At 44.1% G+C, this 19,077-nt stretch overlaps 1 protein-coding gene across 1 annotated transcript in view; it reads left to right on the top strand.

The window, feature by feature from the left end:
- The window catches only part of PPIL2 (peptidylprolyl isomerase like 2), a 116,728-nt gene that overhangs the window by 63,978 nt on the left and 33,673 nt on the right, over positions 1–19,077 (top strand). The window contains exons 13-14 of the mRNA XM_054996806.1: positions 6,293–6,382; positions 9,959–9,992. Coding sequence (XP_054852781.1) covers positions 6,293–6,382; positions 9,959–9,992 — 124 coding nt within the window. The remainder of the gene's footprint in view (positions 1–6,292; positions 6,383–9,958; positions 9,993–19,077) is intronic.

Below are 19,077 nucleotides of genomic sequence, written 5' to 3'. Positions count from 1 at the left end.
GCGAGTGAAGCTTGGCTGGCCGGCCAGGAGTTCCCAGCCGGGCAGCCAAACCCCGCTGTTTAAATGATCAACTGCATGTCGGGGATCTCCCTGACAAGCAGCTGATCGGTGGATTTAAATGCCCCTTTCCGTGAAGCTTTGCAGCAGCACAGAAAGGAGCATTGATTTTTAAAACGAACAAAACGAACCAGCATACCACTTCGGAAGTTCGTGGAAGGGAACTTCCACGGACCACTGGTTCGAGAACCACAAACCAGGCCGGTTTGTGGTTCTTTTTGGTTCGTGTTCTGTTTTGTGCCCATCTCTACTTACAAGCTTGGAACAAAGTTATTCAAATACAAGTTGAATAGATGAGGTGCAAGAATGCAGCCCTGGTGTTAGCCTCTCTGGGCAGGTATTTGGTTTGATACAGATCCCGATTTGTTTAGTTTAACACACAATACGTTTTCAGAATAGAAGTTCATTATCAGCTTTAACAGTCTCTTGGGTAGATGCACAGCATTAAGTTTGTGCCACAGTCTTGCCTGGGACACGGAATCAGAGGCAGCCCTTAAGTCAATAAATGCTGCGTATCGGGAGCCAGGTATGTCTACCACATATTTGCTTTCTAGTGAGACAAGTGTAAAGCACAAGAGTGGCCCTTTCTGAAGCCAGCTTGTTCATCACCCAGTACTTCCTCTATCTATCTGGTGCAGCATTTTTTTTTTACAGAAGAGATAGATACAGTTTGCAAATTATTGCAAGGAAACTGATCGGTTGATAGTTACTTGCCTGTGTAATCAGTGATGTTTTCTGAGTGTCTGGCATAATTCCATCCAAATTTGCCAATGTAAATAAAGGTACAAGCTCTTGAGCACACCTGTCAGGTGCTTTCTTCAGAAGTTCAGCAGGGAATGTAAGTATCAAAGCCAGGGGACTTTCCTGTTTTAGGAGCTTTGATCAGCTCAACTACCTTGCAATGTGTCAAGGGTTCCCATTTTGGAACTTGCTTAATATTGATTTTGAAGTCCAACTCTGGTTTGAGGTTATATTTCTTAATAGAGGTTTTTAAAATGCATTTCCCAGGTAGTTGACGGTATGAGGGTCACTGCATTGCTTCATGGTTTCAGTATTGGTGTAATTAGATGCCCTAAAGACACAATGGATTTCCCTTTGGCAGCTACTATTATCTTGTCCCGTAAAGATTTCATAGATTGGTGTTGTTTTTCCTTCAACATAGTTTTATATTCCCTTCTGGCTTGTATCAGTGAATGTCTTGTGATAGTTGTACTGTGTCTAAGAAGTTTAGAGTTCTGTTTAACTTTGGTTTTGTCCTTCCTGGAACCCTACAAGGGAGATTCTCTGTTCTGACATGCCTGGAGAAAGGAATGTGTCTGAGGATCCCTTAAAGCACTGCTGTTTCCTATATAATTGAAGTGTAGCGTGTGTGTGTTCTCTCTGTGTCTGAGTACACACACACTCACCCTGGATAACCAGAGCTGTCTTTCTCTTTGTGAACACGCGTGCACGCGTACATATAAAAAATTAGCCATAACACTGGGAGATCTGTATAACAGGCACAGAGTAGATTTGGACTGTCATGGAGGGGAAAGATTCCGTCCACTCATCAGTGCTATTTTCCCAACCAAGAACAGCGACACGAAGCTGCTTTGTGCCCTTTGCCAGTGTGCAGGCACTTTGAACTCTGCATATTATTTTGCCCAAAGCTGGTGAATAACAGCTCCACGAGCCATTTCAAGTTAGGAAAAAATCAGTGGAAAAAGGGTTGAACCCCCATTCTCTGCCCCCTCCTTCCATGCTGTGGTCCAAATCACCATACAGCCACTATCGAGAAAGAAAAACCACGTTGGTGCTCTGACTCCCCGTATCGCATCTAGTTTTGAGTCTCTGTGTCCTGTTCCATAGGTCGGCACAAACTGCTGTCGTGGTCAATCATCTCCGTAGAAAGGCTTGAAAAGTGATAGGCCTACCCGCTCATCCTAAAAATATATATCGGCAGACTCCCTGCCAATAAACTGTGAACGCCATGGAAAAGCTTTCTTCTTGTTACTCACTCTTTCATCTCTTGTTACTCTAAAGGTCACTGGTAAACTAGATTAGAATGGGAGGATTAGTGGTTCCTATTTTATAGTTACAGCTAAATCCGCCATAGCGTATAATCATTCCCACCCTTTGTCTGCCCCGTCTTCACCTTTCTTCCTTCCCCTCTAACAGCCGTTCCGCTACGGCCCAGTTGCATGGTGTTAGCTGGGCTGGGTCCAGTTGCATGCTGGGGAACCTTCAAGAACTTGTGTGTGTGGGGGGGGGTGTATTTCTTTTTTCCTGTATTCCTTTCCCCACACTGTTTCCTCTTTCCTTCCATCTGGCAGCCTCCATATTCTCACCTTTCCCTACGTCTTTCTCTCCTTTGAGCCCACTAAACAACTCAGCTTTTACCTGCCCCCGTCTTCACCTATATTTCTTAATTTACTTCATTTATATACTGCCTTTCTTCCTAGTGGGAGAAAGCAGCTTACATCATCTCGTGCCTTCATATTATTCTTGCAACAACCCTGAGAGGTAGGTTAGGCTGTGTGTGTGTGACTGGATCAAGATCTCCCAGTGAGCTTCTACAGCAGATTGATGATTCAAATCTGGGTCTCTCAGCTCCTACTCTGAAACTCTGACCACTACACTACGCTGGCTTTTGTGGCAGGGCCAGCTGTTGAACAGTAACAAGTAGCCAGACCTGGGTCAGTCATGCAAGTCATATGGTATCAAGACCTGTGGTTGCTTCTGGACTTGGCCCCAGTGAGTCCTCCATCAAAGACCAGCACTGCCCTGGAAAGGGCTCTGCATTTTACTGACAGAAACCAAGCCTGGAATACTGACTAAACTGTTATGGTTGCCTAGCAACAGTCATTGAGGGCATCTAGTTAAAGCTCCTTTTAACATTTGGAGGGGGGGGGTGAATTGCAGATTTTTCTGCACATCTGAGGCATTTTTCAGCTGTGTAGGAAGATCTGTCGTCATTTGGCAAAGTGGGTGTTTGTATTCCCAAGATCTTTTGCTTCCAAAGGTTAATATAAGAACACTTGTGCATGGAGAGAGTAGTGGTCAGGACAAATTCCAATCAGTGAAGAAATGAAGCCATCATTTCTTTACTTGCCAAAAGAATGAAATCAGCATCTGTTGCCAGTGGAGCACAGAATCTTGGACTGGTTCTAATCTGGAGAGCCGGGTTTGATTCCCCACTTCTCCACTTGAAGCCAGCTGGGTGACCTTGGGCTACTCATGGCTCTCTGGAGCTCTCTCAGCCCCACCCATCTCACAGGGTGATTGTTGTTGTAGGGATAACGATAACATACTTTGTAAACCACTTTGAGTGGGCATTAAGTTGTCCTGAAGGGCGGTATATAAATCGAATGTTGTTGTTACTTCGTTCTGGTGATGTTGCTAAGAAACTGCTTACCTGCCAGAGTGTATGAACATTGCATGATTCATGCAGTGACCATGGGAACGGATTGGTGGCTTCCAAGGAAACCATTTCATGAGGCAAGGGGGAGCAGTTGCAATAAAATGGATACCCTTGTTTGCTAAGCATCAGCCCACAGAATCTGATTTCTGAGAATCAATCAAGTAACTCAAACCCTTCCAGCAGTTAGCAAGGCATGTGTTTGGTTTTTATTTCCAACATAAATAAGTGATTTATCTTTTACCACCATTCTGTAGGTTTGTAATTGGTTTAACGAAGGTTGAAATAAGGTTCTATATCCTCTCAGGTGTTTTCCCTTAAAGCTAATTTTATTTTTCTTTTTTTAAAAAAAGCTGTTACAAGATGGTTGATCACCCCAAGAGACCTTATTTAAAAAAGAGAAGATTAGTAAGGTGCTGACTTGGGCTGACAACTGCTTATTCTCTTTCTGATTGAGAAAGGAAAAACAAGTGTGTTCATTTGGTATGATGTTTCCTTTTTAACTATACCATGTGGGAGCCATTCACAACTTGGATGTAGTATTGAGTTTCTTTAATGAAAACAAACTAGCTCTGCACCCAGTGTTTCTCTGTACTCAACACTTCCAGCGTTGAATAAGGGCAGAATATTGAAATACTATACAGTACCAGTGAAAGCATTGCTGAACAGCAATAGCTGAAAAGTACATGGTCGGTCGTAGGATATTCTGACATTCCAAGGAAGTGTCAAGAGACACTTCTGTGTCCTAGTCAGAGGGAAATGTGTGCTCTCCAGGGCAGAACTGGAAATCACTAGAGAGGAATGGCAGCAGCTGAAAATAGTCGTTCAGTGTCTGTCTTTCCTCCCCCCGTCCAGTGAAAAGTCATAAATAAAGTACGTGAGATTGCCTGGCACTCTGAGTTCCACCTCTCAAACAGCAGCTGATGCAGCAAGGAGGGGGCAGGGTGATGTCACACCACCCAGTGCAAAACTGGAGAGGGAGAGCTGGAGACTCACAAGTTTCGTCTCGGCTTAGTATCATTTGTCTTGGCTTACATCATTTGTAATTGCTGCCGATCACTTTCCCTCCCTTGACTCCCCCACCCCCAGTCCACTGGCATGTGTGGGCAGTTGCGGGGAGGGGCTGGTAACACTTGCACAGAGACGTGGGGTAGGATCTCTTGTGTGTCAGTTTATTTGTTTGCACCTTTTTTTCCATTTGCACCTTTCTTTGTTCCATCTTTGCCTGGGATTTGCAGAAGGCAGAAGCAGCGAGAGAGACTTGGGGTAGTTCTGTGAATGCTCAGTGCGAAGGGAGACCAGACGCCTCCCTTCTCTCCAGGTCTTCTAGCAAGAGCTGGGAAGAGAGAAGGAGATCTTTTCTATGGCTCTTCGCCGTGTTTCAGAGAAAGAGGCTGCCATTGACAGGACTGCTGAGAGACGTCTCAGGCCCTCAGATAGATTTCTCTCTGCTCATACCACATGTTAGATCCAACTCACATTCAGAAGAACATGGAAGATGTTTCATTGAAGTGTATGCCACTGCTATCATCCCAGCAATACCTTGCTCAGCTCCTCAGCTCCCCCCCCCCCCCCAATGCTGTGCTTCTAGCCTCCCCCGGTTTGGCCAGTCTAGATCATCGGTTCCCTCCCCCTCCCTCAGCATCTGGTGTGAAGTGACAGGTGCTGCCTGTCCGAGGGAAGAGGTGATTATCATAATGACCAAAGTTGTGGACCCTTGCAGAAGTAATTGGGAATCCTAGTCCCTTTAGTGGTGGGAGGATCTGTGAAAGCAGCTGCCAAGTGATGTTCAGGAACTCTGTTGAATCGTGAGAAAAGCCTGTAAATAACAACAACAACAACAACATTCGATTTATATATCGCCCTTCAGGACAACTTAATGCCCACTCAGAGCGGTTTACAAAGTATGTCGTTATTATCCCTACAACAATAATCACCCTGTGAGGTGGGTGGAGCTGAGAGAGCTCCAGAGAGCCGTGACTAGCGCAAGGTCACCCAGCTGGCTTCAAGTGGAGGAGTGGGGAATCAAACCCGGCTCTCCAGATTAGAATCCAACACTCTTAACCACTACACCAAACTGGCTTATCTGTCATCTCATTTATTTATTTTTATTTACATCATTTATACCCCACCTTTGTACATTAATAATAATAATAAACCCTTTGTACAATAATAATACTAATAATATAACAACATTTGATTTATATACCACCCTTCAGGATGACTTAACACCCATTCAGAGTGGTTTACAAAGTATATTATTATTATCTCCACAACAACAAACACCCTGTGAGGTGAGTGGGGCTGAGAGAGCTCTGACAGAGCTGTGACTGACCCAAGGTCACCCAGCTGGCTTCAAGTGGAGGAGTGGGGAGTCAAACCCGGCTCTCCAGATTAGAATCCTGCGCTCTTAACCACTACACCAAACTGGCTTATCTGTCATCTTATTTATTTTTATTTACTTCATTTATACCCCACTTTTCTCCCCCAACCAAGGTGGCTTAGTCAATTCTCCTCTCTTACATTTTATACCCAAACAGCCATTGGAGATTGGTTAGGCTGAAAGTGTGTGAGTGGCCCAAGATCACCCAGCAAGCTTCCATGGCAGGGTGGGGATTCAAATCCGGTTTTCCCAGATCCTCGCCCAATACTCTAACCACTATACCACACTGGCTTTTAATGACTTACTTGTTAAATTAGCCCATTCACTGTAGCTAGTGTTCAAGTATACAATATTTTCTGGTACAGTGGGCAGTAATAATGAACAATTATTGATTTTACTGCATTAAAAAATATTCAGTAATTATAAATGGCTAATTGTTTTTTTTCCTTTCCCAGACTCCTAAAACATGTGAAAACTTCATTAAACTATGCAAGAAAAATTACTATGATGGGACCATTTTTCACAGGTCAATTCGTAATTTTGTGGTGAGTATAGAAAACAAACATGAAGGTTTGACACCCCCCTCCAATAATTATAGCAGAGATCTTAATTAAGATTCTTGTATTTAATCCCCTCTGGACCACAGTTTGCAGTAGACATAAACTAAGGCTGACGTGAACGGAAAATATTTCTTGAGAACAAAATCGCCCTTCCAGAGTAAGAGCAATATTGGATTGCCTAGCAACCTACGTTGAATAAGTCAGGCTGTCATCAACCGTTTCCAAGCACTCTGAAGTCAAGAATTTTGTATTTCTTCAGTTTCCACAACCTTTGGTTCATAGCAATTGCAGACTGATTAGTTTTTGTATTTCCCCCCCCCACTTTTCAATTAAAAATAATTGGATCCCAAAAGGGTTTACAACAATGGGAAGCTAATACCACATATAAATTAAAATATGTTTTGAGGGAGCTCTTGGTCCAGGCACGTGGGACAAATGCCTAGGTATTGCATCTTCGGTCTATAAGCTCAGTGATGGCCAGGGGCAGATTCGCCTTTAAGGCCACCGGAAAAAGTCCCAATGGGCCAATGGCCTGAGGGGCCAAACACAAGTGAGAGGCAGTTTTTACCCTCTGCATAGTGGGCGCAAGCTGCCTCTACTACAAGTTGGCGGCCTCCACCCTGTGCAGGGTGGGTTGGTGCCTCCTCTTTCTCCCTCCCCACTCCATCTGGGCTCTTTTCCAGGGCTGCTTTTGCATACCAGTCTGCCCCTGGTGTTGGCAATTGATAGAGGGGATATCTCAGCTGGAGCTGAATCCATGCATGGCGGAAGGGCACGGCTCATCGTTTCATAGATGAAAATAGGGGCACTCCTGTGTGCTTCCAACTCTCCCGTTTTTTTTTAACAGTGACCACTACCCATGCCCACCACCTGCCTTACCCCTACTTATGCATTGCCACTTCTCTGCCGTTTATCATTTACTCTGCAACAACACTACGTTCCAGAATAGGTGTGTTAATTAACTGGCCATTGTTTCCCTTTGGGAAAATCAAGAATGTTTCATAGGCTCTGTGATCTTGCTGTGGTTCAAGGGGTGTACTTATTATGGAGTAGTGACAATGCAAACAAGTTTGGGCAGCGTTTACACTACATTTAAATGTCACAATGAAGCCTCTGCTTGCTGGGGACAGTTATGAACCCTACTAATTGTTGTGCTCAAGCATTCACTCCCTTTCTCCCTCTCTCTCCCCCTAACCTATCTTATAGGGTTGTGCCATTGATAAAATGGGGGTGGGAGATCCATTGATGTCACCTTGAGCTCAATGGACAGAAGGACAAGATAAAACCATTAAAGATAAACAGGATCAGAAATGGGAGCCAGTGAAGTGAGTGTAATAAAGGAGACACGTGGATAAAATTAGTTACCCGAAACTCCAAATGAACAACACAGCACCTCTTGACAATGGTCACATGGCTGGTGGCCCCGCCCCCTGATCTCCAGACAGAGGGGAGTTTAGATTGCCCTCCACACCGCTGGCAGCGCAGAGGGCTATCTAAACTCCCCTCTGTCTGGAGATCAGAGGGCGGGGCCACCAGCCATGTGACCATTTTCTCTGAGAGCAACCCACTGAGTTCCACCACCTCTTTTCCCAGAAAAAAGGCCCTGCTGCAGACTATTATTATTTAGAGAGAGGCTGTCCTGGACCGTCTTCAGATGTAAAAAAAGAGGAAAGGGAGAGGCGAAAAACAAATAGTAGAAATTTTATTCATCAAGCAGGAACCTAAGCAGGGAGAGAAGAGCCGGGCAACAGTGATGGATGGAAAAGTGAATTAAAAGTAGGGAAAAGACGATGGGAGGAAGAATAGGGATCAATAAGCTTGGAGCAGGTTAGAACAGGAATCAATAAGGTGTTGAGCAGAGGATGTATCGAGAGAGAGTGCAAAACGTCAATTTAAGCTTGAGTGCAGTGGTGGAGAGTGTGAGGCTAGCGCCGTTTTCAGAATGAGTCCGAATCAAGTGTGCTCGCATACCCCATTGATTTTCATTGCCGTTTATACGCCTATAAAGGGATGTCAAATTATACGTTAAATGCATTACAGTCTTATCTGTTGATACACAGTTATCGACCAAGCGCAGCAGCTAAGTGTGGCTTTGGATGTGCATTTCTGCTTCCCTTTTTGGTCCGCGTGGTAGTCTACATCATACTTGCAAGGGCGCATTCAAATTGCCTGTTTCTGGCAGTATGTTCTTGCATCGTCATGTATCACTGCAAAGTAACTCAAGCAGTGCCATCCTAAGCGAAGTGATGCCCTTCTAAGCCCATGAACTTCAGCGCACTTAAAACTCCATAAATGCATGTATCTAAAGACCCCAGAAGCATTGCAATTTTAACTTTGCAATCAGCCCTGTAGGTTAGTCTGTGCTGAGACAGAGTAAGTGTCTAAGGCAAGTGAAGTTCATTGCAGAACAGCTTCCCAGACCCAAGCCCAGTACTCTAGCCACTGCACCACATAGTCTTGTCATACCAGGACTGTTTGGATTCATATCCCCAATCAGCTTCAAAGTTCACTGGCCCATCTTTTGGCCAGTCACGTCCTCTCAACCTAATTTGCTTCAGGGTTGTTGTAAGATAAGGCGTGGAGGGAAGGGGATGCTGCCTTTTGCTCCGAAGAGCAAGAGCAGGACAAAATGTAATAAATACTATTTGGTCTATATGTATGGTTATTAATGTCAAAAGAAACTGGAAATAATTTTATTTTTGAAAAAATTATTAAAATAATTTATATTCCGTCTCTCTCCATAGCTGAAAGAGGCTTGCAAGCTCAAGTTTGAAGTGTACAGTAACCTCCCTCCTAAATAATACCCCTCTGACCAAAAAATAAAGTAGCTGTAGTTTTCTTGTCATTAGCAGATAATGTTGTTAACTTCCAGGTTTGGGGTAGGTTTCTTCTGGAATTATAACTCATCTCCATATAATAATGATCACTTCCCCTGAAAGCAGTAGATCCAGAGGAGTTAGATGTTTTAGTCTGTAGTTCAAAATAGTAAAGAGTCCAGTAGCACCTTTAAGATGAAGCAACTTTATTGTAGCATAAGCTTTCGAGAACCACAGCTTTCTTCGTCAGATGCATGGAGGGTATGAAGAAACTGGCCAGAGATACATAGGTGGTGAAGGGGGGAGAGGGTGCAGTTGTAAATGCAACTGATTTGCATCTACATGGCCCTCACTCCTTGCCCCCTCTCCCGACCCCCCTCACCACCTATATATCTCTGGCCAGTTTCTTCATACCCTCCATGCATCTGATGAAGAGAGCTGTGGTTCTCAAAAGCTTATGCTACAATAAAGTTGGTTAGTCTTAAAGGTGCTACAGGACTCTTTACTATCCTAAACACAATGGTAGCTTCAAAAAGTGAACTCTGTGGTATCTCATCCCTGCAGAGCTCCTTCCTACCCCAAACCCTGCTTTTCCTAGGCACTATCCCCAAATCCCCAGGAATTTCCTAAGCTGAAGTTGGCAACCTTACTAGCAGAAGGTACCATTATTCTGAAAAATTATGTTTCTATTTCTTATACCCCCCCACACCACACCCTAAGTGCTCCATGTATTTTGCTTTCACAGATCCAAGGAGGGGATCCTACTGGAACAGGCCTGGGTGAGCAAAGCTGGTTTTCGTTCTGCATTTTGGTATAGCTGCTGAGCAGATTTCAAGTTGCCTTGTTTTTCCAAGTAGGCCCTAGGCTAATTCTTTGCATTGAAAAGTCAATATTAAGAGTGAAATGTGTGGCATTATTTGAGAGTACAGTTGCCAACTCCAGGTTGGGAAATTCCTGGAGATTTGAGGTGGAGCCTGGGAAGGGAAGGGTTGAGAGGACCTCAGCAAGTTATAATACCGTAGAGTCCACCCGCCAAAACAACCATTTTCTCCAGTAGAACAGGTCTCTGTAGTTTAGAGATCTGTTGTAATGTTCCAAGTTCCGTTTAATATGATCCTAAGACCAGCATAGATCTGTTGTAATTCTGGGAGATCACCAGGCCCACCTGGAGGTTGGCAACTGTATTACCAGGAACTTTTAGGCACCCTTGGGGCTCCTCACCATGTTCTGTTTAATAATGGAGATGCCTGCTGAGATTCCCTGCTAGAAGTAATTCCAAGCTGTTTACAGGACAGTCCTAAACCCAGTTACACCCTTCTGAAACCACTGAAGTGAATGGACTTAGAAGTAACTCTGTTTAGGATGGCCGTGTTAGAATTGCTTTGTGAAATATAAATACCTTTGCTGTGAATCCACCACATATCATATTCATAGAATGACTCTGATTTCTCATGCAACTTCCTGTCTATGGAAGAGGAAGAAAAAGTTGATTCAGGCTTTAATTCTCTTAACTTTCACAGTCCAAAGCTTATTCTAGCGTGGTCTTGTTCTTAATGAAATCTCTTGACGAAGAGTACCTCAGCTCAAAATGCATCAGGACTTGCTACTGTCCTCTCTGATAATGTTGGCTCGCTCTCTTGACTCGCTTTTCACAGGGTTACAACTGAACTTTTTCCAGTAAGAGACTGTGGATCAGAGACTGGAACATTTAATTTTCCTGCAGGAGGGTCTCAAGTTCAACCCTAGCTCCTCCAGTTAAATCTCTGCGATCTCCAGACCCAGAAGAATCCCCGTCAGTTAGAGTAGGAACTAATGATCTGATTTACTAGTTTCCATGTGTTCGAGCAACTTTCTGTGGCTGCTGTCCTTGTACTACGGGAAGTTTTGCTGTGATCTCCAAAACTTCTCTTAGACTAGCATGTTTTGAGAAATGCAGTCTTTCTTATAAAAAAAACGGTCACGGCCTAGAGGAAGGCCCTCATTAAATTCAGAATGAAAGAGATGTTGCAGAGGTCAAAATTGCTGTGGGAAGGGGATGCTGCCTTTTGCTCCGAAGAGCAAGAGCAGGACAAAATGTAATAAATGCTATTTGGTCTATATGTGTGGTTATTAATGATAACAGAAACTGGAAATAATTTTTTAAAAAATTATTAAAATAATTTATATTCCTTCTCTCTCCATTGCTTACACTATCCAGATTTGATCTGTTGGTTAAATCCCCAGTCTCTTCCAAAAGTTTGAAATTAAAGTTGTTTTATTTCACTCTCATCCCCCTCCCCTTCCTTGCCGTATGTGTGTGGCAGTCATCGCAGGTGGTCCAGAAAGGTGGGCAGATAGTTCAGATAACTACCGCCCCCCAATCTAATCAAGCAAAAACTCCTAAGGGGTATTCCTTGCTTTCTTTTTGGAAACCAACTGTGATAGTTCAGCTTCTTTCCATAAATGAGCTCTGTAGACATCTGTGCTAGAGAGAGAGAGCTTGAAATATCTGCCTGCCATTAAACCAACTAGATGTTTGGCATGCTTTCAAACCTTATTCAGTTCTTTTGTGGGTGTCTGCAAGCTTAAAATCAAGCTAGAAGACTGCAGTTCAAGTTTCATCTGGTTAATTCAAACCAGTAGATGAAATTTAAATTTCTCTCTCCCCCTCCGTGTGATCTCTCTCTCTCTTTGTTAATTCTTTAACATTGTTAAAAGTGTGTATTCCTTGGCTGGGAAAGATTACTTTTCCCCTGGAATCTGCAAAACCTCCTGGTCAGATCAAGTTGGGTAGCCATGTTAGTCTGTAGAAAAGAGCAAGAGTCCAGTAGCACCTATAAGACGCACAAAATTTATGGTAGGATATTAGCTTTCGTGAGTCACAGCTCACTTTTTCAGATGGAGTCTGTTTTATGGAAGTGCTAAGTTAAATGGAGTAGTGATGGAGGTAGAGAGGGTGCATGCAGAGTAACAGGAAAGGGGGCAAGCCCTCTGACATCAATACTCTCTTGTTTCAATACCTGAAGTTACTCAGCAGTAGAAAAGAGCCAGTGGCATCTATAAGACTAACAACATTTGTGGTAGGGTATGAGCACAGCTAACCCTGAAGAAGTATCTGAAGAAGTGAGCTGTGACTCACGAAAGCTCATACCCTACCACACATTTTGTAAGTCTTATAGGTGCTACAGGACTCTTGCTCTTTTCTACTCCTCCCAGTCTACTACTCTCAAGTAAGAACTGGAAACCCACTTCAAATCATAATTACCAATCTTGGTTTGGAAGCCAGCTATGGTTTGCAGTTACCATCATTTGCTCAGTTCAGACATTGTAACAAACTATGGTTACCCCTTCCCAGAAAATAGAGGAGGGAATTGGAGCCTACGAGGGTGGAACATGCCTGAGGCACAGCACTGGTAACCAAACCATGGTGAATCCTTGAGACCATGTCATCATAGGTTGCTCTCAATTTTCATACGACATATTTATTTATAAGAGTTAACTCTGTGTATTTGGCAAGCTGATGTGGTAACTTGCCACCTCAGGAATATACCTCAAAAATTCCATAATGATTTCATATGCTCTTTTGGGCCTGTGACAAGCGTTGGCATTACAGTCCCATGGAATAAGACTTTTGGGATTGGCTGGCCATAAAATTCTGATTCTAAACTGCTGAAAGAATAGAGACTGTCTAGTCATAAGTCTCTCTCTGGTTCTCCTCTCAAAGTACTGGTTTCTGTGATTTCCTTTTAGAAGCTTGTGTTGACTTAAGAGACAGGGAATCTGCACAGTTCCAAGAGACGGGAAAAACATAACAATGGGATTTAAAAAAAAATACTTTATACTACGCAATACAGATTAACATTTGAAACAGTGAACACTCATGAAGAGTACTTTTATCAGATATCAGGCCACCAAAGTCTATTTTTCCAGCCCAAGGAGCCAACCACGTTCAATGGTTTTCCCATATTACCTGCTTCACTTTTGTGCCTCTAATATACGTAGGTTGGCATGAAATACACATGGAAAAAAGACATCCAGATAAAAGGCAGCGAGGGGCCATCAGAGCTTAGGGGGAGAGTTTCCTTCCCTAGGCCAGCATCTCGTGTGGAGGGCAGTTCTTCTCAGTGTTTCCATCTTGTTTCCTTCCACTTCCTTCATTTTAATTGACTCTGAATGTGCTGCCGGCTGTGTGGCCCTCCCATCTTTTCGAAAAGCTCCTAGCAAATCTTGCAAAGCTGTCACTTCACACCCAAGTGATTCCGACGCAGCCAGTGACTCTTCTGAAAGCCACCGTAATTCAGAGTGAACAGCAGACATTACAGGAATTTTTTTTTTGTCCACCTTTCGCAGTTGTGCAGCTAAATCACAGAAGTAAAGTCAGCAAATGGACTGACGTGGAGAGAGGCAAGATGAAAGAAGAGGAGTTGCTGGGCCCTTCATAAGTTCATGTAGTGAAAGTCATTTATCCAGTTCATTTCTTTTTGAGTTAAAACATCTTGGGTTAGACTTTTGAGACTTTTTTTCCCTTTTAGGAGATTGGGACTGGTCGGCACGGTCTGTTCCGTCCAGATAAGAGGTCTTGAGCCACAGATGCAAACCTGAAACAGTTCTCAAGGACAAAACTTCACAGAGGCTGTACCTGCCTCCTGGCTTGTTAGCACGTAGCCTTATGGGGCTAGAGTGATGAGTTCTTCCCCCCTTCTCTTACCTGTGAAGACAGGCCTCAGCTGAGCCTGTCATCAGAGGTTTTTTGGCACATCTGATTGGCTAAGAGTTCAGGCCAGCTGCAGGCAGCTGGTCTTGAAAGAAGAGCTCTTTCTTCAGTCTGTTAGATCAGGGAAGATCAGAGGCGTCAAGAAAGAGGGAAGCGAAGGGGACCCGTTCCCGCTTTTTCTCCTGTGCCTGAATGCTATGCAACTGGTGGATCCCTGTGCTAGCAACCTTTGTGCTTTTGTCTTTGGGACCTCTGGACTTAAAAGCTAAAGATCCCTTTTGGACTCTGAAACTTGTTGAAAGTAACATCTGGAACAAGTTCAGGGACTTCTAGTGAATATAGCCTAGCTCAAATAGTCATTGTTGTTTTGTGGTTCTGCACATACTTCTATGTTATTTTGTTTGCTTTTGCAGTTTGTTTTAATAAATCCCTGTTCTTAATTTGGTGTGAAGTGATTGAGAGTTGTGGCTTCAATCCAAATCCAGTTCTTTGGCCATTTTACCACATATTACCCTGAGGGTTTGTTTCTGGACTCAACCTGTCAAGTGCCTACGTCGCCTACGATTGTTTACATATCTGCTTTAGATATTTACATTATATATGTAATCCAATAGTCTCAATTGCACAGGATGAAACAGTAAATTCTTACATGTCCTGGCACACTGTTACAGTGCCCTGCTTTGCAGAGTTATCCCATTCTAAGCCCGTTGCTTTCCATGGAGTAATACTGCATAGGATTGCATTCTTAATGACCTGGAATGCTCCTGGAGTCCCTGGCTTAAAAAGCAGGGGGGAAACATATTTGCATGCCTGTAACAGCTGCATCCAAGCAGGAGAGCCAGTAGAACAGGCAGTAAGACAAAAGCCTTTAGGCAGGAATTTTGGCTTCCACCTTTAGCAGAATTTGGAAGTGTGTGCTTGTTCTTAAAACAGGTGCTGAGCAGTCAAAGACAACATTTTGCATGCAAACGGTCCCAACCAAGTTCAGTCGCTGGCCTCTCCAGATGAAGAACTGAGAAAGCTGCCTCAGAGTAGTCTCTTACCGAGTTAGAAAAACCAGTGGGCTGTTTAAAGTAGCTTTGGTTTGGAATTTGAGTTCCAACATGGCGCCCTGAAGCTGGCATTCCCCAGGAGCAGGGTCTTTTTAGTGGCTGCCCTGTCAAAAGGCCCTTCATTGGTTTCTTCTTTTGGGAGACTGGTAAAGACTTCCTTTTTTTCTACTGGACAAATATGAGACTGGAATTTAATCTCCCGAAGTGTGATTGTTTGCTTCCATTTCATAAACAACGACATTTTGGCTGCCATCTGAATTACTGCTTTCATTCTATTGTTCAGTTGTAATCTGCAAACCATTTTGAGAGCCTTTGGGCTTTCAAGCAGCACAGAAATAGTGTAAACAAATAAATTGTGCTGGGGTCAGGATCCTATTGTGTGGCTTCTCAAACACAGCTGCCGGGGACTGTGAGGCAGACGGGAAGCAAAGGGAAATGACTAAGAAATGCGAGTGGCTGAGGATGACTGCTGTGATAATAAGAACCATTGATGGGAAAAACACTCTTGCTTCTTATTCTCCACCTGATGATTTGAAGCAGAAGGCAAGAAATAGTGCTTCGGTCATTGGCTTTCATGGTTGCAGACCTTTCCCCTTTCTGCATATGTCAGGTGGGCAATATTGACTCAATGTATATGTACGGAGGAAGATTCTATAACCAGGAGGACCATTAGTGGGGGAGCTACATCTGCAATTCTCTCAGGTGATCTGTGGTTGCCTCTAACGTTACTCTGAAAAACTAATTTGAGAGCCACTGATGTGGGTACTTGGCAGTTCTCCTCCTCAGCAGCATCAGACTCTCAAATTGCCATAACCAGGATAGCCTCAGATCCTCCTCGAATATTTCAAGGTCACACATGAAGCTGCCTTATACTTAATCAGATCTTTGGTCCATTAAGCTTAGTATTGTCTACTTAGATTAGGAACAGCTCTCAAAGGTCTCAGTCTTTCACATCAACTACTACTGGATACTTTTTAATGGGAGATACCTAGGATTGAACCTGGAACTTCTGACTAGGGCTGTGCGCTTTGGGATCCGCTTCAGGTAAAAAAACCCGAAGCGGACCCGATCCGGAAAGCTTCGGAATACTGAAGCAAAGCTTTCCAAAGCATTTGGAAATGCTTCGGAAAGCTTTGGGGCTTGTTTAAACATCAACCCCCCCCCACCTCCCCCCACCTCCCCCCCACCTACCTTGCGGTGGGGCCAGCTCCTCTGTCGCTGCGCCGCCGCCATACCACCGCCCAAGCCTGCGGGGGGGTGGGGAAGCCCGGAGCTGTCTCCTCTGGCCCTTCCTGTCCCTCAAATGACTGCAGTGCGCCGGCGCCGCGGCAGCCATTTGAGTGGTAGGAAGGGCTTTCTCCACCTACGGCCCTTCCTGCCCGTCAAATGGCCGCTGCAGCACTGGTGCACCGCAGCCATTTGAGGGGCAGGAAGGGCCGAAGGAGGTGGCTGCAGCCTTCCCCACTACCCCGCAGGCTCGGGCAGCAGCAGAGGATCCGGCTGGCTCCAGGCTGCGCAGCCTTGTGCTGCTGCTGCTGCTGCCATGGCGGCGACAGCCCGCCACCCAGCTGATGACCCTCCCACCGCCAGGTAAGTGAGTGGGGGTTGGAGGGGTCTCCCCAGGGGGAGTGGGGAGTGGGTGGCAAATGGTGAAAATTGGAAAACTGATGACTAATATGGAGTGGTAGCTGCATGAAACTTTGACAACTGTGTTCTTTGAGAAAGAGTTTGGAAACGGATACAATGGTGATCTGGACCTTCCGTTAGAATAATGATGTCACAGAATTATCAATGTACACCTAAAGAATACACGCAAAGGTCTACTTGTAATCTGTGAACTACACAGTTTATTGGAACCAAATCTTGGACTATACCCAACTCCAGTTGGAATATAAGGCGAGCTTGTATGAAATAATTAATGTGTACATGGTGCTAGGAAGCATTTGCACTTTAATACCTGTTGCAATATTAATAGAGCACTTGAAGCACTGGACACTTTATGTATGGACTTTGGAGCATATATGACGCCTGCAAAATAATTTTTCCTAGAACTGGTTACATGTGGTATAGTTCTGTTAAATTATGCAATTACTGTAAATAAAATAGGGAGACATTGTTATTGCATGGGAAATTGTGTTTTGTTGCTGCCATACTTACCGTGTTGCTCCATATTTTGTGCTAATTACCGAATCTTTATGGAGCATACTGAAACGATTTCCGGAACCCGAATCCGAAGCAGCTTGCCTCTTCGGATTTGGGGGCATTCCGGATCAGTTTCCTGCTTCGGCTAAACCTGAAGCGGGAATACCGAATCTTCCCGCCTGTGCACAGCCCTACTTCTGACTGCCAAAGCAGAGGTTGTTCTACCGAGCCACAGCAGAAGAGTGTGTGTCTTTTCAGTTCTAGAACCAGCTATGGGCTTGCTCTATATGTGCCTGCTGCCCCCAGCTTTAAAGTGTTGCTGCTTGTAACATAATAAGTTTAAACATGAAACCTAGTCGTTTTTGGCCCTGGAAAAGTTTCTGTTCTTCTCCAGTCTCTGCTCCCGCCCTCAAGAAAAGTGAGGAAGGATTACGTTTCAGAAAGATCAGCGTTTTTAAACCACAGACTGCAGATAAGTCAATGGGAGTGTTTGGTATGTTTGTGGGTGCAAACAATTTTTGTTGAACAAATGGGAAGTTATTTTCACTGTCTATTGGGGATTTTTTGTCAGATTTGAGCCTGCCACTATTGGGCATAGATGGGGTAGGTGTATGCTATCCAGACTCTATCCTATATATGATTGGTTGCCTTCCTTGTTACTGAATTGTCAAAACAGACTTGAATTTCAGGGACTTACCCCCTGGTCAAAGGAATTGGAGTGCAAGGCAAGGGAAAGGCCTGCAGAACCATAGGGTGTGTGTGTGTGGGGGGGGGAGAATAATCTGGGAATGTATTAAAGAAACTTGAAAGTGACATGCCCACTAGTGATAGCAATGGGGAAAGTGTTTGCTAGAATAGACTTCCTTTTGTTTGGATGGGGGGTGGGGAAGGGCACAGAAAGAAAATCTGATAAAAAAGGTCTGTTAACTCAAGACTGACAGGTTTGGGACTTTCCTAGAGCAGGTAAAATGGGGGACTGAAAGATCTCTTTTCATTGCACCGTCGAATCATCTTCATTGGAATATAGTTTTGAAATGCATTTATGTATTAAACATTGCCTTCTACCTTTCTTTGAAGGTTAAGTAGATTAATCTGTCAGACAAAGAAGTAACGCTCTTAAGCCATTGATGATCCTTAGAATTTGGAAAATGGTGAATGTGAAAACGTGTGAAGAGAATGACTAAGCATGTTATGAAGAAACTGAAAATATTTTGAGTTTGCCTTCCTCTGAAAGAAGTGAGGGTGTTGTCCTGTATGTTGCGGTTCTCCCCTCCCTAGGCTGCATACTGAATTCCATTTCACTGTAGCTGTTTGAGAGTTTTAAGCATGTGTGCTTAGAAGCAGCAAGCAGAATTTCCCTTCTCTTAATCTAATTCAGTCCTGAGGTATAGATATGATTTACATTGCAGCCGGTCTGGAAATAGTCCTTTATCTGACGAGTCAGATGGTGGCTGGAATTCCTCACTGCAATCAGCCCTATAAGCGTTCATTATAGCTCCCGCGCCCTGTTTCTGAGAGAGAAACAGATAAAAAGCTCCTATTCCACCAAAGGATTTGCAGAACGCTATCTCTGTGCTATTTAAAATCACTTTTACTGTCATTCCACCAAGTGATTGATTTACAGCGGGAGGAGGCTGGGCCCCCTTCCTTTTGTGACAGTTTCCTTAGCTAGAGTTCTTCGAAAGCTGGAGGCGGGGCACAGTTTGGTTCCATCATTCAAGTCAATCCCCTGATGCTAACCTCCAAATAATCCTGGGAACTGAGGTTTGGGGAGCCACTTTATAGGGCCCCTAGAATTTGGTCCCGCATTACCTCCTCTTGAGAGTTTCAGATGGAAGCCGAGTTGGTCTGCAGTAGAACGGCAAGACTTGAGTCTAGTAGCACCTTGAAGACCCAACAAAATTTTCAGTGTGTAAGCTTTAGAGAATCAAAGCTCCCTTTGTGAGATCTGATGAAGGGAGCTCTGACTCGAAAGCT

This window comes from Eublepharis macularius, chromosome 13, assembly GCF_028583425.1.
Source record: "Eublepharis macularius isolate TG4126 chromosome 13, MPM_Emac_v1.0, whole genome shotgun sequence".
Lineage (NCBI taxonomy): Eukaryota > Metazoa > Chordata > Lepidosauria > Squamata > Eublepharidae > Eublepharis > Eublepharis macularius.
The sequence above is the reverse complement of the archived record's forward strand: the minus strand, read 5'-3'. Positions and strand labels throughout refer to the sequence as shown.